The sequence below is a fragment of the Dermacentor variabilis genome, chromosome 2, assembly GCF_050947875.1.
Source record: "Dermacentor variabilis isolate Ectoservices chromosome 2, ASM5094787v1, whole genome shotgun sequence".
NCBI classification, from domain to species: Eukaryota; Metazoa; Arthropoda; class Arachnida; order Ixodida; family Ixodidae; genus Dermacentor; species Dermacentor variabilis.
The window spans coordinates 111,834,487-111,858,557 of record NC_134569.1 but is presented as its reverse complement, the minus strand read 5'-3'; the positions used below and the strand labels follow the sequence as shown (position 1 = coordinate 111,858,557).

The window sequence follows — 24,071 nt, the reverse complement described above, 5'->3', positions numbered from 1 at the left end:
AATATACATTGGCTATATGGAGTACATGGTGGTGCCGCAAAGCCGTGCGAATTATCGGGCGTCTGGAAAATCTGTCATTAACTACTCTGGCAATACAGTCGACTCCCGTTAATACGAAGTTCACGGGGACCGCAAAAAACTTCGAATTAAACGAACTTCCAATTAAGCACAAAACACAAAAAACAGCACTTTATTTGTGGCGAAATAGAGTATTTTCTCTAAGAAAAATAGTCGGTCATCTTGCTTTGCTTCTTCTTGCCGAATCGCGCTGCTGAAAGCAAGTTCTGCAGGCTGTAGATGTGGCGGAACGCTTCTTCCGCGTTATCTTCAGTGGCAAAGAAGCGCTCCGCAAGAGCAAGGCCCGCAGCTACATCGGCAGCCTTAGGTTGCGGCTCGCCTTCAACGTCATCGTCGCTTTCCTGGGTCGCTTCCTGGGGCCGAATAATCTCTACAATTTCGCTATCCGTCAGCGCACCGCACATTTCAACCGCCTTGTCTACGGCAACGTAATCTTCAAAATTGACGTCCCCGAGAGCATCACCAAAATCAGTGCCGTCAAGCTCGCTTGTTGACGCTTCCTCCGCTGAAATTTCAGAGGCATCCTCCGAAGAAGCTGCCACAAAACCGCAAGCCCTGAAGCAGTTTGCGATTGTTTCTTGCTTCACACGATCCCATGCTCGCGCCAATATGTGGATGGCACTAAGCAGGCTCACCTCGTACTTTGTGGAGCTATCCATACACAAAATCATGCGCTCGAGGAGGTGCCGCCTGTACAGGACTTTAACATTCTTGATGATGCCTTGGTCCATTGGCTGCAAAACAGTTGTTGTGTTTGCAGGCAAAAATGCGAGGCGTATTGCACTCAAGGCTGGCACATTCACGTGAGCACTGCAGTGATCGACAAGGAACAACACCTTGCGGTTCGAAGCAGCAAACTTGCGGTTCAATTTGCTTATCCAGCTCTTGAAGATTTCGGCCGTCATCCACGCTTTTTTGTTCGCCTCATAGTCCACAGGCAGCGTCTTCACGCCTTTAAAACATCTTGGCTTCGCGGCTTTCCCGATCACAAGTAACCGACATCGTTCCGTGCCAGTCATGTTTGCCGCGATCAGCACCGACACTCTCTCCTTGCTGCGTTTGCCCCCAGCACAGTCGTCGTCCTTGAATGTCAGGGTCTTCTCTGGTAGAAGCCGATAGAAGAGTGCAGTCTCATCTGCATTGAAGATGTCTTCCGGTCTGTATTCGGCGAGATATTCACTCAGCTTTCCGTCCTTCCACGTGGCGCATGTTTCCTGGTTAACGGACGCCTTTTCACCACACACGCTCTTGAAAACCAGGTCATGGCGATTTTTAAAGCGCGTCAGCCATCCATCTGACGAAACGAAGTCATCAATCCCCAACATTGCTGCAAGCGTTTGGGCTTTCATCGCAACGATGTCTCCGCTGAGAGGAAGTTTGTTGCTCCTGGCCTCCCTAATCCAAACCAGCAGAGCCTTCTCCAACTCTGGGTAAGCGCCGGTGCGCATTCGCTTCCGAGAAGTCTTGAACTTGTCGTTCTCAAATGCATCCATTATTGTGCACTTGTTCTTGATGTAGTTAGAGAGCGTGTTCGGCTTGATCCCGTACTTCCGCGCTATGTCTTGTTTGGCGGCACCTCCCTTCTCAACTTCCTTCAAAACCTCGACTTTCGTTGCCAGCTCGAGCGTGCGATAAGAGCCACGGTTTGCCATGGCTATAAACTGCACGACTAGGTACAGTCAATTCCGAATCACTCATGGAACAACGTAGCCTACGAGCTTCCCGCACAAAGGCGCTCGACCAACACACGCCTTGCGCACGCTGCAAGACTAATCTCGCACAATCTCGCCACTGCCAGTATGCAGCGCTGCGTGCACCTATGGCACCCGCGTGGCCTCCGCGATCAGCTCCGACCACGCGCGGCAGCCGCGCGTGGCCTCCCGCCGGAGTTGATCGCGGAGGCCACGGCAGCTGTAGCAATGAATAATCGCGCCGCTCCAAGAAGGATGGCGTTGCGGGCGGCTGCGGTGGCGATGACACCAACGCGGAGCACGGAACTGTTGCAACACTTGAAAAATTGCACAAGAATGACGGTCACCTCGAGGATCCTGGCTGAAAATTAACTTCCAATTAAACAATATTACTGGATGAGGACTTCGAATTATCGAGCGATTTCTTCTATAGGATTACATACGAAACTGACGGGACCAGCACTTCACTTCTAATTAACCGAAAATTCCAATTAAGCGGCTTCGAATTATCGGGAGTCGACTGTACATCGTGCCGATGACACGGCGTCAACGACAATTCTTTGCGATTCCTCTGTTATTGGAGCCAGCATTAACACAACTTTCATTCCCTTTCACTAAAGTTACAGGTAATTTTCCCTGATAGAATTACAAATTCCCTGAGTTTTCCCTGAGTATTTCCAGACTATTCAAATTCCCTGAGAATTCCCGGTTTTCCCGGTTTTCCCGGTCGGTAGACACCCTGACTAAAATAGCTCAAGCAATGCCAAGTTCAGAAGGTCACCTTTCAATCTTGGGCAGAGATGTGATCCAGACCAGCAGTGGAAGCAGAAAGGCCAGTGTCTTACCACTGCCGGTTTCAGCAACACCAATGATGTCCCGATTCTGGAGACCAATGGGGATGGCTTGCCTCTGGATTGGCGTGGGGTCCTGTGAGCCCAGACACCAAGTCAGTTTGTGTGAAGGCACATAGAAGAATGCCACAATTGATTCTATGTTTTTATACACTTCAAATGCAGTAATACAGTGATGCTAAGACGGGTAGCAAGCTGGTTTGTTTGTCACACATACTGTTAGCAGGCTGTCCCAAGTCATGAACAACAACTTCCTAATATTCTTGGAAAGAAATGTACTCCGCCAATAACAACCTGCAGCACCAAGACTTGGAGGCTAACAAATAAACTTGAGAAGAAGCCAAGGAACACACAACTGGGCATGGAAAGAAAAATTATAGGTGTAAAAGTAAAACACAAAAAGACAGATGTAGGAATCGAAGATAGAATGCAGGTAGAAGATACACCATTTAAGAAAGAAGCGGAGCTGCAGCAGATCGTGTGATGCGTACGGCAGATAAATGGCAGTCTATTGGAGTAACAGAATGGGTGCCAGAGGAAAGTGAACATAGTTGTGTCATGAGATTAGAAATTTCAAGGTAAACAGTAAATGTGGTTGATGAAAGAAAGGGGCATTGGAGATATCTGGGAAAATCCTTTGATGACTTGATGATGATGACTGCAAGCAGGTTTAACACTGCAATGCTGAGACGTAAGAAAGCTGCATGCAGTAAGGCAACCTATGTACTATATAAATTATCACTGTCACCAGTCTATTTTAAGTCCACTGTCAGACAAATACCTCTTCGAGCAATCTATATTTACCTCATCCAAGTATATAGGTTGTCCCACATAACTTGAGCCAAAGCTTCAAAAATGAAAGGCACTCACAATGCGAGTCGAACCGAATGCATAATGTTGGCACTGGCCTAGAGTTACTCAGTCTATTTCTTATTTTCCCCTTAACTAACGAATTAGTTATGTTTAAATAATCAATGTTAGAGAAGTATGGGAGAGGCCTTTGCCCTGCAGTGGGCGTAACCGGGCTGATGATGATTATGATGATGGTGGTGAATCAACCTTATAAATATTGGCTGCAGTCCCTAAGTGTGATATGCAAAGTTGTAGAGCACCTTCGTTCCAACATGGTATATCTCACGTGGTCCTTTTTCCCACGTTCCAAAGATAGCCCCCGAAATATGAAAAAATACCAAATGACGGGGCGCTTGTGCAGTGTTATTGTGCTGCTTTCAAGCGTGCGATGGATGAACAAGGTCAGCTGCAGCGAGACTGGCCTGCGACAGGGTGTTATGCCTGGTGTAGGTATCTGGGCATGCGGCTCTTATCCCATGATGATGCAAATGCTCTGTCGCAGGCCAGTCTCGCTGCAGCTGACCTTGTTCATCCATTGCACGCTTGGGTACATTCTCCATTACCACAAGCTCTCAGACATTTAATAGCAAAAGCAGCCTGCAGCACTTTTCACTGAAGCAGCTGCAAGCATGAGCCCACAGGTTTTCCTTGTTTTATATCACTGCAAGCACAATCAAACCATGCAGCACTGGAGCCTTTGTATCACACAAAATACCTTTGACACCAGGGACTTGTGCACAATCACAGTATGCTTTCCTTTCTTGTTTATTACCCATCAATGCTCCCACGTAAGGTAAATAACCCAATAGTGGCTTTCATCTTCAGTAATATAACTGTGAGTGCCATTACAGAATCTATATGTGTAGGATTTCATAAATCCTGCATGTAAATAACACTTGATGCACTGTGCATATAGGGTCTTTTGCAACCTGTGCACACCACACAGACATCATACTGTTGCACAGAATTTCTTAGCTAGGCCATTCGATGCCAACATGTAACCTAAGTGGCATGGATTCACAGCCCGAAGTGCCGGTAACCTAGCCACACACACGCGCACACACATAATCACACACACACATCGGGAACAAGCTCAAACCTTGTAGCCGAGCTCCTTGATGACATCAAGGATGACGGAGGGGAGGCCGCACTCAGACCACTTGCGGAGTGGGTTGGGAATGCGGCCACCCTTGATGGTGATGTTGAAATCCTCACGGAAGATACGCCAGTCCCGCTCCTGCATCTCTTCCAAGGACTTGTGCGACCAGTGCCGGTCATCCCACTTCTGCTTTTCCTCTTTGCTCTTGATCTTCTTCAGCCGAACCCTGATTAGACAACAGTCATTATTATATTATTATATAGATGCACAGAAACTCAGTATCTCTTCAGAGATCTGCAATATGCAACGCAACAGGACCATAAGGCACAGCTATGTAAATACCATAACACTTTCCAATGCATTTCCTCCAGTTCTAGGAGCTTAACTCCAGACGTAGCTTAAAAAGGTTGGAGTTCTAAAAAGACTCTAAAAAATATAATACGGTAGCATAAATTTTTATTTTTTTCTGGTGATAATGCCATCACAACAGGTTCTTAAAACATCACATATCATTTATGAAAAAAAAAATATTTATGCCAGAAAACAAACATTACATTTTGGCTGTAAAATGCCAAGAATTCATAAAGTTGCAGCCTTTTCTGTGAAGTGCTGTTTTGTCTGCTCACACAATCATGGCCCCTTACTGATGGCCGCCCCACTGTGTCATTATGAGACTGGTGCAACAAAAACTAGCGGTGTATAAATACTCGACTGTCACCGAATCTAAATGAACAGTGAACGTTTGAATAATTCTATTCGCAAACTGAATATCTACTATTCGATTTTTCTATATATTTGGTGTAGAGACGGGCACAATGTCATGTGTCGCGTGTGCCACGGAGCTTCTTGTGCTCGATGCTGCCCAAGCAAATATTTCACTTCATTTTAGGCACAATAGGAGCACCTAGCGCGCTAAGGACGGGCCACCTCGGGTGACACAGTAAAGGACTTGGTCACTGCAAGTGCTCCCCGGTGTCATTGATGCATTGATCGCATACACAGTGCCTGAATGCTGCAATTCGCAGAACGGCGCTGCATTGGCCAGGGCCGCCTCTGTCGGTGCAAAGTTCTTCCAGGTCAATGGACGCGATCAAAATGATAATGTCACATGAACAAAGGAGTGGCAACAAAATCAGCGCATATTTCATAAGGCGCGAAAGGATGTGCAATGACAGGGCCAATTAATCACTGATAGCCAAGCAGATCCTGGTGGATACACGGCTACAAACTTCACACCATTTAAACAGCCATCAATCTAACCTGCCTGCGTGATCTCGGGACCTATGATAACTGATGAGCCACCCACACAAACATATCAGAGGCAAGCATTCCACGACGGCTTGCATTCATTACCAGATTGGCCAGCAGCAAATTTTTGTCATGGCCACACTGCCAAGGCCATTCGACCTAATCGGTGCTGCTTGATTGGGCACCAGCGACTAAATTTAGCAATGGTTTTATGTCAAATCGATGCAGATCTATCACAGCAGCCGCAAGACACTCAGAAACTTAACAAATGACCTTGAAATGACCTCGAAAGCAAGTGCACGGGACGGCAACAAAGTTGTTGACAGGCGCCATCTTTGCAACACACTACACAGCGGCGTATTGTTCCTGATCTCGTTTCTGACATAAATTGGTCTCTTTTTGTAGCTGTTAGTAACTCGTCACAAGACTAGGTTTGGATTTATATGGCTGGCAAAAGTGTCATAACTTAGATGCATGCATTTGCCCGGACCACGGATGAATGAAGGTGTGTGAGGGAAGAGGAGTGAGCATTGCGCAAACTTGCCGACCATTTCAGAATATGTATGTGACAAGTGGGAAATCACACCAAACCTGACAATGAAATGGCACGGATGGTGCTTGCTCTTTACCGTCAGTACAGGCTACACGTGGAGCCCTGATCACGTCACGTGATGTGTGATCCTCTCGACTATCGCACAGATTGACCTTACGATAACCCAGCTACTGTGAAGTTAGCGTAAGCCTTCTGTATCTTTGGAGAAAAACTGGAAAGCAAATTGAACATTCTATGCAATAAATAAATGATCGCCACAAAACACAGGTCTACCATTAAACTGAGAACCTCATGGGTATTCAGTACAAGAGAATGTCAGTACTTCATTAGTTTCAGACGAAAAAAGCACTTAATTCTATGCAACAGATGTTCGATTGATAAAAAAATATATATGTTTTACAGACCTTCGTATACTAGAACTGAGTTATAATCAGTGCTGGCATACTAATTTGGTCTTCCCTTTAATAAGAGTAGACCATACCGTACATCTTGATTTCGATGTATTTAAGGTACTGAGAGTTTGCTACATTCTTGTTATGCAATTCTAGGAGACTTCTGAGCCTGTGCAGCACTGTATTTGATTGCCCAAAATTTGAAGCACTATATCTTGTGAAAAGTTTTCCGATATTCGATTCGATATTTGGATTTCTTTTTTCTTTACTGTACTTGAGATTCAATTTTAAATTTACTATTCAGTATTCGCACACAGAGACAAAAAGGCATGTAATATCAAGCAGCTTAAAATTCTGCACAATGTGATGGATAAATTGTGAAATTAAAGAAAATATGAAGCGAATTGAGCAAAAAGAATCTGATCAAACAAACTGACCCTAAAAAGAGAGAGCTGATCCTAAAAAGACCCCCAGCACACTCAATATGCTGCCAATACCTTGCAGCTGTTTAGCGGGGGACTCACTGGATTGCACATTAGAGGCAATGATGTTGGCGGTGCGTGCCAAATTTTTGTGCAGCTGGTCCAGGAAAGGCTTCATAGCTCGCTACATTTTTTTTGTCAACTGTACAAAAGCATATGACTCATTAACGTGCAGTAAGCTTCAACCATCCATCTCCATGCCCAGCATCAAAATACCATTCCATTCTGAGTAAATTAATTGCTGGCTTGTCTGTGTAGATTTTCTTCATTATCTGGATAGTTGTAACATCCCTTCTGTGTTTTGTTATAGTTGTGAAAATATTTTTTCCCATCATACCACTAATTGCGGAGTATTTTCCATTACTTGCATTTCGCAGCTTCTTCCCGTTTTCATGGGTCTGCCACTTTTCTCACAATTGTGCTACGATAAATTGTCTGCTATTTTCGTGCTCTTAGCTGTCCGGCAAGCTGTTTGATATTGAAGAAACATGACACGCCATAATTTATAATAGGTACTCTTTTTCATGTGAATTACTAGAAGTCATATGGTATCACACGCAATAAGGCGTATTTCGGAGTTTTTTTCCTAGCGCTTGTTCATTTCAGCCGGCCAGATAATTTGAACAATTTTGTTAGCCCCGCCAAGGCCAAATTAATGAAAGTTAACTGTACATACAGTGATCTTGAACCAGCTACGGAACAGATAAAAATGGTGAATGAGACAGACGAGACAAACACATATGCCTAGTCTTCATTCTTCCTGGCACTGCTGTTGAATCTGGTATGCATAAACAACATGCCCTTCTATTGCGCCTGGTAGAACCCTCACAGGATAGAAAAAGTGATCTAACGGCATTGAATACATCACTCAAGTTGTTCCCCCGTGTTTTGTTGCTTATTAACAATCTAACATCATTGTATACATCGCTCAAGTTGTTCCCCTGTGTTTTGTTGCTTAATACCACTATATAACGCGACTTACACTTCTTGATCTTTTTCAGCCTGTGTTCTTCTACGTTCCAGCAATTCACCGTAGAACTTGGACTGTTCTTTCTTTTGAGCCTGTAAAAGAAAAGTAGAGAATTTGCCTTGACGATAACACATTATCCTGTAATTGCATCTCACTACTGCCTATTCTGATGTTCACCCACAAGATAACAAAGCCTAATAGGCACTAAGGAACAAACTGGCCTTGACACCGGGACTGGCCTTGATATAGCCCTATTTGCTTGTGTCAGGTTAACGGTTTCACAGTGAACAGCTGCTAATGCTGTGCTCTATGTCAAAGCTGTACAACCAAATGTTGTCATCACAATGACTGCAGCAGTGGTGAGTGAGAAAGACAGCAATCCCTTGCAAGAGTGACCAGTCTGCCGGAGACCTGTACTAAAGGTAAGCATGACTTTAAAGCTGAGTAATAAAGAAGTTATGAAGTGGCAAATGGTGGCAGTCATCCATTTCTGAAGGGCTGAAGACTTGCAATGACCACTTCACTTATAAATTTTCACTTTAGGCTACACAGCAAGTTGTCCCACCAGAACGGTGGGACAACTTGCTGAAGTGAGAAGTGAAAAGCTGGAGACAAGAAGGCTTACCTTGAGGTCAATGCCTCCAACATGTCCCCTGCCAAAGAACTGCACAGTGTGCTTTTCTTTGTAGATCGGATTATAGTCCACGGCTGTGTCCTCCGAGGCATCCCAGTCAAAGACAAATTTGCGATCATTTAGCCGCCGCACACGCCGCTTTTTCTTCATGAGGCCCAGGTAGCGTTCCTGCAAGAGATCACAACAGTTTCACAACTAGATAAAGTATACATTCTCTTACACAAGTTGTCTACACATATACATAAAACTAACTCTACAATCGGCCTTCCGCCACATCTCTTCTGCTTCAACGGCTTCTCATAGTTTTAGTTTTCAGTGAATTGAATGGCAGCTCTGCATAAAAGCGAAAAGAGAACATTCAGAGGCATTCCACAGTGCATGCACTGACAACACCAGCTAGGAACTCTGACAATGCCTACGTGCAGCTACCCTAAGTCTAAGGCAGCCTCTTAGCCAAGCACCACAGTGAGCACTACTAGCAATGTGGTAGACATAGCAGAAGATGTGCTGCGAGCATGGTCAGGCCAGTCTATCATGCCTTTGCACCTTTTACACACATTTCCAAAGAAGGCTGAGCAGCCTGGAAATGATTTTAAGGTAATGTGGCAACCAGAATCTGTACGAGTTCCATGTACCCTTTGGCCAACCCATGCTACAGTCACAACCTAACATGCGGAGTTGACTGGCCTGTCAGCCAAATGCTTCCAAAAAGTTACCAGCTTCAAGAACTTGAGCGACTTACCTTGATAGCTTCAAACTCCTTTTCTTTGTCCTTGTGTTCCCTGATCTTGTCTCTGTCATCTTCATCATTGTCGACCTCACGGTACCGCTCTCGCTCTTTTCTCCGTCTGTCCAGGCGGTCGGAGACATCGTCTGTGAGGAAGCAGGATGTGGTAAGAGGGGCTCAAAGCCAGACTTGCTGACACAGAACTCAGTGGATGGCATCACAAGCAGTAAGTGAAAACTAGTACAGTTAAACCTGGATGTAACGACCTGAATTTAACGAAGTTATTAAATTCCTTAACGCCGTCTCCATTGGAGCCCGTGTATTTTCGACCTCAATACAAACACGCTGCGGCGGTTAACCTTGATGTAACAAACTCGCAAAGCTGATCAGTCATTACGTTTTGCACTTTTAAAGAAAATTCGGCCGAAGAAATGCACTAGATTAGTGAATATTAATACTGTAAGGAGCCAGCAGCTACGCGAACGCCTGGGATGGCCACAACTGAGCAGAGTTAGTGATGATGATGATGATTGTGGTGGCTAGCGCCGCTCCGTGCCTAATGTAGCAGCCTTTTCAGGCTTTGCTTGTCTAGCGTGACACCAGGTGGCATTTGTAGCGGCAGTTGATTTCCTTTGCAGAATTTTTTTTTTATGGATTTGAGGACAAGCATTTTTATTTCGTGATTTTCATTCGTTTCAACGGCTTAGACACACTTCTGTGTAAGAACTCACTTTAAAAGCAACGCTGATGGCCGGTTCTTTCATTGCCAGGGGGGACGGACGATAACGAATGACAGAGCAAGCGCTGCATAACGATTATGCTGTGCGCCAACCTCGACAGCACAGACAAGCGAGTCCCATTAGTTGTTAGCACCACACCAAGTGCCCGTCACAGGTGTTTCAAGGGAACGAAGCGTATGCCCGTGAAGTATGTGGCGAATTCCAAAGCGAGGATGGCTCAGCCAATATTTTCTGAGTGGTTAAAGGAATTTAACCAGGACATCAAGCAACAAGGCCGTCAAGTTTGCCAACTGCTGGACAATTGCTCGGCGCACTGCGTTGAAGGCCTACAGCTGTCAAACATCGAACTGCATTACTTCCCGGCCAACTGCATGTCCCTAATACAACCCCTGGACAAAGGGGTCATTAACAGTTTTAAATGCTGTTACCGGCGCCGACTAATCCTGAAGGTACTTCTTGATATCCGTCTGGAACGGGAGATGAAGATTGACATTTATCCAGCAGTCGAGATGCTTGCTGCCTCCTGGCAAGAGGTCCGGGCAGAAGTTATCACGAATTGCTTTTTAAAGGCCAAAAACGCACAGGCTGGTGCCGACGAGGATGACGGGGGGGGAAGACCTTTCTACTCTGTCCGATATAGCCGAAGCGTGGAACGAGCTACGCACTAACGGTGGTGTACCCGACGACGTTGAACTGAGTGACTTGTTTGCCGACAACGCCACCGCGGCTACAGAAAAAATGACTGATGCAGCAGTAGCTGAAAGCGTTGTTAGATACGGGACCTTTTCCTGAGCCTACTTCGAGTTCACCAGACCACATCGAATCGCGTCAAAGCTAATTAAGGAGTGCAGAAGCACATCTACCACGTTCCCGAGGCGCCGCACGTCCAAACAGGTTGGCGTCCTCCACCTCGTGCGCCGCAGGTGGAGCTATTCACTGCTTGACTCTTCCTGAAAGTGTAGCGGGAGCCTGGCACGGTTCCAGGTAACATGGGTCCGAAGGCAAGACGGCTGTAATGCACCGTGAAGCCCTGGCAGCAATCCCCCCATCCGCCTTTGTGAAGGCAGTTGCAAGCCAGGAAGGCAATACCGCAGAGAGAAGTAAGCCCTCGGACAATTGAGGCCCAAGGAACGACCCTCTGCGCCGGGTGTGACACAATCGCACAGGCGCCTAACATTGGCCGAAAATGACGCCACCTGAGCGGGCTCGCCGATTGGCCGAACGTGACGTGACTTTGAGACACCGAAAGGGTTAAAAGCCAGAGACCGGGAGCAGCAAGAGAGCATTCCTAGAGCATTCCTTCATTGATCTCTTTCGAGCTTCTTGCCACGGGCCGCAGTGTCCGAGTTGCTGCCGGCCCGTAATGACTTTATGACTGTTAATTTCTTTGTACTCTCACTGTAAATAATGTAAATAAACCTCCAGTTTTCATCTCAAAGTCCTCCTCAACCTCGGCCAACTCCCGGACCCAACAGCAAGGTCCAAATATCTGGGGAGCAGCAATTGGGATTGTCCTCCAGATCCAACAACTGGTTGACAGTGGTGGGATCGACTCCAACAGCGTGCAAAATCCCAATGATGGTGATGATGGTGCCTGTGAGGCAGATCCGTGTGACGTGCCTACTGCAAAGGAGGTGATGAACGCAATGGACGCTTTGCGTCCATTGCGTTCATCATTGCGTAATGGACGATGAAGGAGGTTTACACGATTTAGCTTCTTTGAAGCGGCGTGTTGTGCTTTCACTCATGCAGACGAAGCAAGCGGAAATTATAGTTTTTCACTGTAAAATAAATGCTTGAAGGGTGAGTTCACCTTCACGGATATCTTGAGCCATTTGGTTTCGTTTCTGCGTCATTCGTACAAGCCTTGACGCGAAATCTTCATGTAACGAAAACCTGCATGTAACGCAAAATTGCGAGCTTTTGTCAACTTCATTATATCCAGGTTTAACTGTAATAAATCTCAACTAAGGGCAGACTACACTGGCAGTTTAAGGTCGTGCTGACAGGTCGTTTATACGAGAGCAGTGAATGGTGTTGTGCTAGTACCGAGTTTGAGGTTGCAAGTTCGATCCTGGCCAGGGTGGCTACATCTACAGTTGAGCCCACTTATAACGGCCCCACTTAAGACAAACGCTAGCTTATCACAAACAAGTCCGGCTTGACTGTCAAAATATACATTAGGGCTATGGCGCTTGGTCTCAGCTACAACGAACACCCGTGAGCCTAGCCGATCGGCTACAGCGAACGCCTTGGTGTCGCGGACCACTTTCCACGTGGTGAGAGTCGCCGACCCTGTGTTGTGCATGCTCTGAGAATTGGCTCTCCCGTGGCGTCTCGCCGGAGGCACGGTGGAGCGGTGATGCAGCAAGGGGATCGCCGCGAAAACGAAAAAAAGAACAAAATGATGGCTCAGCATGCATGAGCCACGTGCACACGCAAGTCGAAGGGAAGTGCGAAAGTGACAGCCCATTCGCCACGGGACCCCACTCGCCATCGTCGACGTCAGGGCAGCGGCGAAGTTTTCCACCAATTGACAACGTAGCACGTGATCAAGTGCTTTCGTACCGCCTCTTCTGTTGCCCCCCTCCCCTTAACGGCACGCCGCCGCGCCTCACGACTGCGCGACTGTCTTTTTCTTGCTTGTGGTTGTGGTGGTTGTGCTTGCGTTGTCAGCATTGTTTCCTACTGGTGTGCTCCCGTGCCTATCCGAGATGGCGGATTCGCCAACGTCTCCTTCGACAGTGAAGCGAAAAGCTTTGGACTTGGCCACGAACTGGTGAAAAAGTATGGTTTGTCGAAATCGACAATATCCACAATACTGAAAGAGAAGGACAAAATCTACAAGAGTGCCACCACGGACTCCACGATGAGGAAGCGCCTACGGAAAGCCACATATGCAGATGTTGAAGACGCGCTTCTAAAGTGGTTCCTTGATGCTCGAGCACGCAATGTTCCCATCAGCGAGCCACTGATGTTGTCCAAAGCAAAGGACTTAGCGTTCCTCCTGGACTTACCAGATTTTCCCCCCAATGTGCCTCTGCAGGTCTCGCTGTACTCGGCGGTCGAAATTATCAAAGCGGCGTGGATGGAAGTGACACCCGAATGCACCCGAATTGTTTTCGCAAGGCCGGCTTTGCCGATGCACCTGAAGCAGGCATTGAAGACACTCAACAAAGCCAGCCTGACAACGACTTGTGGCGACGCGTTGTTGACGCTAACCTGGCCAGCTGCGATCTTGATTGGCAAGATTTTGTCAATGTAGACGACGCTGCTGAAGTTGCGGAGTCGTTTTGCGACGAGACCGCCATCCGGGAAGTGCGGGCATGAATGACGCCAAAGCATCGGACGACGACAGCGATCCATCAGAGCCAGTACCCGTAAGCGCGACCACAGCAGTGAGCCATATTGAGGCACTTAGAAATCTTGTGTATTTTAAGGCCTTGGGGGACGAACACATCGCAGCTTTCAACAAGCTTGAAACCGCCTTCATTGGATGTGCTCTGAAGAGGCAGACAATGATCACCGATTTTTCTTCTCAATAAATTTTTGTTTTGATTGATGTCAATTTTTGTGTGTGGCCCACATATCACGAACTACTGGATACAACGAACGAATTCCGCGTGACGCTCAGGTTCGTTATAAGCGGGCTCAACTGCATATGGGGTCAAAATGCAAAAATGCTTGTGCATTTAGATTTAGGTGCATGTAAAAAAAACGCAGCTGTAAAAATTCCGCATAATTATGTGCCTCATAATCAGATCATGGTTCTGGCACATAAAGTCGCCGACTGATTTTCCGGACTCCAAAAATTCGGACATGCTCGATTATTTGGTCTGCTTCGCGGCACCGCCATTCTCCCCATAGACCATAATGTACAGTGCAGTCCACTTATAACGATATCGAGAAAGACGAAAAATATGATCGTTATAACCGATGATCGCTATATCTGGACTGCAGTTTTCAAAAAAAAATTTTTTTTAAACGTGGAACATACCTTTGCAGCTCCGAACTCCAATTCGCTACTTGCTCTAAAGAATATATGATGTAGACAGTAGACCGTAAAAAACAAACTTTATTTCTAGCGCCAATGACCGTGTCAATGGTTAGGCGCGCCGAAATAGTCCGAAATCTGCACTTGCTTTTGCGGCAGCTTCAGATTCACAACCGCGGTGTGCATGGATTCCAGCTGCTGCGCGAACACTGGTGGCAATCCTTTAGCATGCATAACATCAATTAAGGAGTCGATCGACGACAGTGCACTTTGCGTGGACATCGTGGTCGGGGTCAAGGAGCCACTGTCGATCTCGTTGTCACTGTCGCTGATGCCGTCGCCACCGTCGCACAACTTTGCCGTCTGTCGAGACAGCACATCTTCGGCGATCGCCTCGTCGGTGACTTCATCGCAGAACGAAGCAGCACTGTCTGCAGTCAAAAACTCCTCCTTCGACACAACACCTGTGTCACCAGTAGGAACGAGCTCCCAGAGCTCGGTATGTCAGCGACTTCCACCGGGTCGGTCTCAGCGGGTTGGGGAAGTTCGTCCTTACACACAAAGCCCGCCTTCTTGAAGCAATTGGTGATGAACCACTGGTAAAGCGCCTCTTCAACATCGGCGTACAAAGGGTCTCTAACCCTTTTCCGCTGATCGGCATGGCCGCTGATAGCTCCTGCCTTCACAATCGCGGTGCTCCCGGTTTTCAAGATGGTTGATATCGTTAACTGGACGAGCTCATACTTCTTCACGAGGGCGCTCACCTTGAAGCCGCATCGAGAGTCCTGCAAAATATCCATCTTCGTGTCAAGCGACACAGCTTTGCGCTTTGTCGGCGCCATCTTCTAACTGGGTTGAACTATTTTAACCGTTCGTTGCACGCTGCTCCGGTGACGTCGGCCTGCTATCGCGAGAGAGACGCGGGACGGGCGCCACCGCGCCGCTTTGCTTGTCGCTTTTTTTTTTCTTTCTCTCTCTTTCGGAGCGACTGTGGCCGACGCGCATGAAGCAGCTAGCGCCATCTTGTGGCGCGCTGCGCCTACTCAGCTATTCTCCGGTGCGCGGGCGGGGCGAGACGGGCTGCGCGGTAATGGCGGCAGATACGAACTTACGGAGGTAAACATCGCCTCGTCTCGACATCGTTCGTTTCAGGGAACTAAGCAACGCAAGTGTTACGATTATATGGCACGGAAAACGCCGTCCAGACTGCAAAATTTTGATCGTTATATCTGATATGCGGTGAATAACCTATCGTTATAAATGGTTTTTTTCCCCATAGACCTAATGCATAAAATGACACTCTCATGTCGACCCATCGTTATAACCGATATATCGTTATATGTGGTATCGTTATAAGTGGACTGCACTGTATAACAACTGCCGAAAGTTCGGGCACCTTGCAACCTGTCATCTGATTTTTCGGACACTCCCTGAGCCAACTTGTTCGAGAGCACCATGCACCGACTCTGACCAGTGCATGGTTCAACTTGCGGAACGCCATTTTTGTTTTGAACGGAGCCTCCTTGCTGCCCCACGAAGTGGCGCTACTGCAAATCCCCGCTCATCAACATCGTTTCTGCCTGGTTCGATAGAGTGGTTCTACAGCAGTTTCGGTTTGAACTTAGTAAGCCATGTCAAGACAATCCAGCAGCTGATTTGTTTCTTCGCGCACGACGCTGCGAGTAGGCCACGTTTTTCGTTTGTGCGGCTGGTGTCGTTATGGTGGTGTTTGCTTTGTGTGCTATGTCGAGGTTCCGGTGATCCAACACGGCAACGGACACATCGCATCAAGTGTCTAATGGCGCCGACAGTGCCAGCGCAGACTGCGCTGGGGAATGCCGGCAAGCGGGTGCCGGGAGGCCTAAGATTTGTCGACTTCCGATGTGCTCCCTACCGATGCGGAAAATGTTTTGCCGATACTTGCGCAGTGGTTGCATTGCGATTCTGGACACTGTCTCATTTGACAGTTTCACAGGTGCTGACACTGCTGTACTGACATGCGTAGGACTCGACGACAGCGAGATCATTCGTCAGGTTACTGCTGCACCACCGGACGATGACCGAGTCGGAAGATGACACACCATGTGCTACGCTGCCGTCACATGCGGAGCGTGTACAAGCAGTGACTGTGCTTTCAGCCGCCTATAGTGACCATACGACCCTTTTCGAGATGCAGGCTTATCTGATTGCCCGTAAACAGAACAGCGTGCAACGGCGCATTCACGATTTCTTCAAGCCTACTGCCGAGCCCGAGTAAGTGCGTGGAAATAAAGGATTTCATTTTTTTCCCCTTAATCTGCTTTTTCGGACACCTGTTTATTCGGACATTTTCGCAGTCCCCGTGAGGTCCGAATAAACGGTCGGCGACTGTTTAACTACAGAATTAAATTTTCTTTAATGAAGAGCAGTGGCTTGCACATCACAAAATGAGGTAAAAGTGAAAGGCAAGTGATAAAGCTACCTGAAAATTACACAATTGTTTTGATAATCAGATTTGAATGTTCTAGTCATCCAACTCCCGTGATCAATTAAGACTCTGGATCACAACAACAGCACAACACATGGGCAACAAAAGAACCATGCCAATCCAGAAAAAACGAAATCTAACCCTGAAATTGTATTCTTCATTATGTCAAAGTAACCCCTTTAGTCGGTGAATAGCTGGAGGAGAAATATAAATGCAGCCGGAAAAAAAGTTACATGACTTGGCAGTTTTATAAACTACTGTTCCTGACCTGATGCATGGAACGGTCTTTTAACTTTACTGATTGTTGGGCTCTGTTCTTTCTGGCCATCTCGTTGAACCCAGCTGTAGCATGTGCAGCCCTAACTCCACTTTTAACTGAGAAAGAAAGCTTAAAAATGAACATCGACATGAGCCGCATCACTTATTAAATTAGAGTTAATTATCGACAAGTATAATCATCATCTTAGATGCTTGGTAGATTTCTTGGCATCATGTGCTAAAGTAACAAATTTACTTGGTCCTTTTCGCTCACATGGCTCATTTTTTGGCCATGTCATGGCTGACAATTTCTTCATGGCGCTTAAATGTGCCCTCTGGGAATTCCAACTTCTCTTCATTCTCTAGGAACTGGAGATGCTGCTTTTAACTTGCAAGGCGGTTTTTGTACTATGCCTCAGTTTTGTTTGCTGTCTGTATTGTGAAAGGCCACATGTGCGTTTTTATGTACCACTGCTTTCTGCTGGTAGCGCATCTTTTGTTTGTCATTAGTGTGATAGGGCCAGTCAAGCTGCCATGTAGGCAGCCTTTTCCCCATCTCACCTAACCACAAATGTACAGTTTTCCTGTGCCATTGTGGCTGAATGAACTACCTAAAATCATCGTACAGTAGAACATCCCAAAAGGGCAGGAGCAGTAAAACAATGCATTCTGTTTCTCTGTGAGCAAACTCTCTCTCTCACAAATGACTATTTGCAGCAAAGCAGCAGAGAAGTGGCAGCTGCCTGAGGACCATTAAAAGCACTAAGAAAGCGCCTCCACTGCTGTGATGCTCACCGGAAGTGCGCTTGGCCTGCTCGAAAAACTGTTGCCGCTTTTTCCGCTCTTCCTCCATCCTCTGACGCTGTTCCTGGACCTCCTGCTGACGACGCTTCAAGGCTTCAGCTGCTCGTTGTTCCTTTGTCAGGAACACTGGCTGAAAGTTGAGAAAGAGCTAATGAAATGTAGCTCTTTTTTTTTTAATAGTTAGCCTCATTGTTAAAATGTGGTAGGGGTTCTACTCTAACTTCGGCTATGCATGGCACAGCTGCGAGCAGCCGCATGGGCCCTTTCTTGAAAGCAATCTGTAATGAGGACAGAGTGCAGGTACACTGGGACTGATAGCTTCATGTGTACTATGTTCTCGCCGCTTAGTTCGCGTTGAAGCAAGAGGCAGCATGGAGGTCAATTCGCTGACTGCTGCTGCCACACTTCCTTCTTGCCAGTGTTTTGACAGAGTGTGTCCGCTGTCGTCGAGTGAGATGTGTTCATGTTTGTTTGTGCACACGTGACCCCATGCTAGTTAATTTATTTAGTAAGAGAATATTTACAAGTTTAGCAAGGAAAGTTGTAGGACAGTTGGTGAGACCATCTTGAATAAAAAGCCGCTACAGACACAGGAAAAAGGGAGACGACAACACAGGACGGTGCTGACACCCTGTGTTGATGACAACACTGCCCTGTGTTGTCGTTTCCCTCTGTCCTGTGTCTGTAGCGATTTTTTATTCACAATGTTTACAAGTTTATATGGTCGATAAAACTACCATCGTTAATCCACTAATTTGCTATCGCAATCAATGCTTTGCCTTTTGAGTGAAACTGCAAGTTTTTCAGCACATAAGGATCCTGCACGAAATAAACGTGCCTTACGCAAGAGAGAGTCGGATTGTGACAGCACATGCAGTTGTGAAACAAAAACATGTTGGCGTGTTGCCATCTATCACACAGAACACAATGCTCTTTACAGTGGCATCACCATCAGCTGCGCCACTGACAAAGAAGAAGGCAGTCAAGTTAACGGCCATTACATGTGGGCACTGAACCATTGAATGGGCTGGCCGCAGCCACTGCCACTCTGCACATCTTCGCATCTGCACTCTTCGGCCTGCCCTGATGATGATCAATGATCCACCAGCAATAGCAGTTAACATGGCTGTCCTTTTCTTTGGTGGTGGCACAGCTGATGGTGATGCCACTGCACTCTGCAAATTGAGATTCCAACGAGGTTGAACACTCCCAAGAAACTTGTGCAGCTGCATCCATTCAAGTGCACAAATTGCACTCATCATCTCTGCGATACCAATTGTCTTACGGGCTGAGATGGTTTGCCTTCTATTTGTGACATACAGTGATGAAATACATAGATATACCCTATAAGCATTCTCCTTTTACGCCACACACCCATTTCACTTCTTCTCAACAATCCCACAAATTAAGTGCCCCAAAACTAAAGTTTGAATCTGCTAACCACACGTAGAAGTTATTTCATGTGCAATTCAATTGTTTTTCTTCAAGCAAAAAGAGATTAAAGGAAATACTGGAAGGCCATAACAAAGCAACAGTCACCTGGACTGAACAATTTTGCAACATAGTGAGTGACACTAGCAAGGCATATATGCTTTTTCATGTTTGACAAACTCTGAGAATGGCAGATCAGTTCAGCAGAAACACGCTAGGTGGAGGCCATATTTACTGTCCCTGTGCTTCGAGTTGTCAATTAAATCACCCTTGGTTTGCAATCTGCTAGCCTCCTGGTTAACTCAGATGGTAGAGTGACCACCTCAAAGAAAGGTGCTATTCCCAGGTTCAATGTTTAGACCGTATGGTCTGGCCTGCGATACCTATTCTGCCACATGGAACGCGTATATTCCTACTCATGCATAGAGACATCACGAAGATGCACTGCGCGCAGAGCAGCATCGAAAGAATAAGAAAAAGGGCGCCAGCGCGCTCGTTAGATTGATCTACACGCTGCGATACCTATTCTGCCACATGGAACTCGTATATTCCTACTCATGCATAGAGACATCACGAAGATGCACAGCGCCCAGAGCGGCATCGAAAGAATCGGAAAAAGTGCGCGAGCGCGCTCGTTAGATTGATCTCCACGCTGCGACACCTACTCTGCCACATGGAACGCCCATATCCCTACACATGCATAGAGACACCATGAAAATGCACAGTGCGCAGAGCGGCATCGAAAGAAAAGGAAACACGGTGCGAGCGCACTCGTTGGATTGTTCTCCACGCTGCGACACCTACTCTGCCACATGGAACGCCCATATGGTTTTGGCACGTAAAACCCCATAATTTTTTTAATGTTTAGACCAGAACAAATTTTTCTTCGGCTCTGAAGCTTTCTTTTTGAGGAACCCGTATGGGCTTCCTTTATAGCTTCATGATACACTTGGCTGGACGGCAATTTTGCCCTTCCTTCACAAGCTTTACTACAGCAACCGTTAATTGAACGGCAAAGTCACCTGGTTACCAAGGCAGGCACAGATCTTCAAAAAATAGCTTCAATGCCATGTCTAAGGGTTACTCGTCTCAATAAATACCTCTGATAATGACTTGCTAATTGCTGATCCACTAAGATTTGAACTAACCAGACCATTAGCAAGAGAGTAAAGCAGAGTCAGGTTCAATGCGACTGAGGAAAGTTGTCAAAAATGTTTATCAGACCTTGCTTCGGGCATCTTCTTCGGCCTTCTTTTTGGCCATCAATTCTTCCAGGGAAAGTGGCTCCTTCTTCGAAGACTCTTCCTGGTCCTCATCTCTGAAGAATAACAAACAAATAAAGTAATAAAGCAATAAACCTCAAGCAAATAAGGACCTCCTGCATGCTTACTTGCCTGCACAGCTCATATTAAAGGAGTCCCAACATTAAATATTGAAGCCGAGCTGTCCATGTGATTAAATTTTTACATAATTAAGTCAGCTATTGCTTGAGACGTAAAAGTTAGCTGTGGATGCTGGGAGATCAGGCCTGTACAAATATAAAAATCATATAGATCCAACACACTGTTGGAATTTATGTAATGCGAAGCTTTATGTGAGCATGTAATGTTTTAAATTGTGCTTACGCATTTGTATTTCATTGTGCTGCAATGGCCTTTTAAAAGGTACTTACTCTGAAATGTGCAATACAACAGTGAAATACTGAACCGACAGCTTCAAACTTACATCCTCTCCAGAAAATTCTTTCAACACAGAACTGTGCTTATCATTGACGCCACTCCCATCCAAACAAAACCAAAGCCATTCACAAACATTCCCAAAGTCATCTTGCACAAAGTGTTTCAAAAAAATTAAAATTTGCAGACGCGTACAATGGTCACAGTGGCAACATAGAGCAGAGTAGAGCCACTTTTACGACTGCTCAAGTTATGCGCCACTTGGAACATTTTTCACCCTTGCCTATGCCAAACTGCATCTGCAGGTGCTATTTAGGGCACTCAAATTCCACTGTATTCCATGTTCGCATGTTAGCCCTGTGAGCCAATCAGAGATGGCACGATGGTGAATTTGACAATATGGCGGAATTGTCACTCTCCCTAACGCCAGAAATATACGCAGCTTTAACTCAGGACCACACACCAACAAAACATGAAATCCGAGGGAAGAGGTAAATAAAGATTCGTCTTAAAAGCTTTGACAAACAGTGACACTCCAAAGCTTACAGGGCAATATCATGCTGCGCAGTTTTCAGTGACATCGTTACACATGCGGAGCGTGACTGTGCTGTGTTGCATCAGACTCTATTCCACAAGCATCTAGAATGAAGCTCTTGAACCTAGTTCTTTCCCCGTGTTATATATTATTGCAATTCTTTTATTGGTAATACTCGTTCTCTGCCTTTAAACTTCTGTTTAGTGACCATTGAATAGGCAGTTATTTTCATCGTGTCTGTGCTGTTGTCTGTGCCTTTGTTATTTGTCATTGTTCTGCTTCTCATGCCCACTCCTACAATAGCCCAATAGGGCTGCAGTGTGTACAAATAAATAAATAAATAAGAACTGGTGACTGCGATAAACAAAGCCTAAATTATCTGTTATGTTTCAGTTCTTTTATGCAATGTACAAGTTCAATAGCTGAAGGGATACTGGACATACCCACTGTTGAGCTCACCAAAGCAAAGGTGAAGGAGCTTGCAGAAAATTAGTCTGTCCCCTCTCCTAAAATGTAACCTAACCATAACACGCACTTGTCTCTGCCAGCTGCATCATTGGTCTTGCCATCTTCATCCTTTCCTCGGTCCTTGTCCTTGCGTCTCTCTTTGTCACGTCCTTTGTCCCTGTCTCGGTCTTTCTTCTTCTCCCGACTACGTGACCGGGACCTGCATTTTGTAGTGAAGAAAGCTAAGTTACCAAAACAGAAAGCACTGTTTGCACAACATTACCGTACATATAAAATAGTTTGCTCATTCACAGCACTGGTATGTTGCATTGTATTGTCACTTCCAGCTTATATTGCGACTTGGCACGCTGTCACTTCCAGCTGCCGGGCATGCCCATCTTTCCCAGTGAAGATATCCTACTCTCTTTAGCAGTGTGGTGCAAAAACACCATGTTCAGTAAACATTTGCATTCATTTTTCTCCAGTTGCCACTCCATTTCACTCCTCTAAGCCTAATGCTAATAATACAAGCAGCGACAACTTAAGACTTATTCAAACACTATTTACACCATACAATTACATCTGTGCAACTAATGTCAGTTTTCTTTTTAATAGCATATAATTTATAATGTTCCCAGCAGAAGTTTAGAAAACATTTTCTGGAATAATTGGCCTTATCCTACAGTGGCAGTACTGATGTCAACATTCTTCAACATTGCGATCAGTCATAAGACACCAGAAATATTCTTAGTTGCATTAGTGTTCTCTTTCAGACAGGACATGTACAAAATACCTTTGTGATGATTATGTTGCTGCTGAAATATTCACGCCTACAGATAAATGTAACATAGTCAGCCATTGCAGGAAATGCTTCTATGCATCGATTAAGCACAGTTTCACAAGACATCGGCAGTAGTGCTGTTCCTCACGTCCATGTTTTCTGGTATGCCTGAACGCTACCGCGTCTCTGCTAAGCTAAAATTGTTTATTTACTGCTACATGCACGAATATTCTAAAAGATCTCAAGAATGAAGCACTTTCATACCTTTTCTCTCGACTCCGTGACCTTTTTCTTCGTTCCTTGCTCCTAGACCTGGCACAAACAGTTGCAAAAAAAATGTTTGCGTATGTAAATCTCTATGTAACATACATCAATGCCACCTTCGCAAACCGACTGCGAAAGTGATGGCAACAGATAGGTACAATAGCAGGAGCCTCGTTGCCCCAATGACTGACACTTCTACATTCCATAGTTTTCAACTTGACAAGTTTCGCAGCGGACCGATCGTGCACCCCGTTCGGCGACATTTTCGGTCACGCGCGCTGTGGCTTCCAAGCTTTTCGGCAAACATTTTACACGTCAGCATTGGGCGCTCACACTAAAATTATTGACGCAGAACTCGCAAAACCTGCACACAAGAATTACGAAAGACATGAGAAACTATCTGCATCAAACACTCTCTGACACTACATTCATGTCACCCTAGTTCGAACAGCGGGACAAGGCAACGCAGTATGGCACTGGCTTACCTGTGTCTTTTCTCGCGTCCACGCTCGAGATCTCGACCGCGGTCAGGTTTCCTGGGTTCTATTGTGGACTGTAGTCCTTTCTGCAACCGTGCCTCGTCGTCGGAAGTCATACTCGGTTTCTTCTACAATCGGAAAGCGACAAATAGTTTAGGCAAGAACTTCACAGCGCGCGGCAATCGACTACTTTCATTTTTGCAGAGCGTGCGAATTTCGTGCCTGCAAGTTGCATGCTATGTTTAGTTGAATCTAGGTAACATAAATGTTTTTCTGCACCGTAAGAATGCTCGAGCGCTAACGGCATCGATGGTAGCAGTTACTGCTTCTCCATGCACCAACGTTTTTAGATTAGCCAAGCACTGAATGCGTCTCTCGCGATAAACGTTAGCGTAAGTACACTAAGGTTATTGAAACATACACCTGCTTTACTTACAATGCGTGTCTAAAGGGCTGTGTTAAATTCAATCTTGCTAACGTTCATCATTCGTTCACGCTCTTCGGCGCGTCAGATGTAAACACTGAAAGTGCTGAAGGCAGCCAATGATGATGATGAAAGGTCTGCAAACTACACAAAGCTTAAACGCAAATTAAACCGTGCTTTAAATTCCAAGTAGT

At 46.0% G+C, this 24,071-nt stretch overlaps 1 protein-coding gene across 2 annotated transcripts in view; it reads right to left on the bottom strand.

Moving 5' to 3' along the window:
* The window catches only part of LOC142572554 (putative ATP-dependent RNA helicase DDX23), a 45,323-nt gene that overhangs the window by 20,688 nt on the left and 564 nt on the right, over window positions 1-24,071 (bottom strand). Inside the window, exons 1-11 of one of the 2 annotated variants that reach the window (XM_075681741.1) lie at window positions 23,890-24,036; window positions 23,460-23,581; window positions 22,975-23,022; window positions 22,018-22,149; window positions 20,496-20,589; window positions 17,832-17,970; window positions 9,593-9,723; window positions 8,842-9,018; window positions 8,229-8,308; window positions 4,572-4,797; window positions 2,551-2,696 (exon numbers count right to left, since the gene is read on the bottom strand). In XM_075681741.1, the coding sequence (XP_075537856.1) occupies window positions 2,551-2,696; window positions 4,572-4,797; window positions 8,229-8,308; window positions 8,842-9,018; window positions 9,593-9,723; window positions 17,832-17,970; window positions 20,496-20,589; window positions 22,018-22,149; window positions 22,975-23,022; window positions 23,460-23,569 (1,283 nt within the window). In that variant the 5' untranslated portion in view covers window positions 23,570-23,581; window positions 23,890-24,036. Of the gene's footprint in view, window positions 1-2,550; window positions 2,697-4,571; window positions 4,798-8,228; window positions 8,309-8,841; window positions 9,019-9,592; window positions 9,724-17,831; window positions 17,971-20,495; window positions 20,590-22,017; window positions 22,150-22,974; window positions 23,023-23,459; window positions 23,582-23,889; window positions 24,037-24,071 lie in introns of those variants that run through there. The other variant, XM_075681742.1, reaches the window with a different exon arrangement.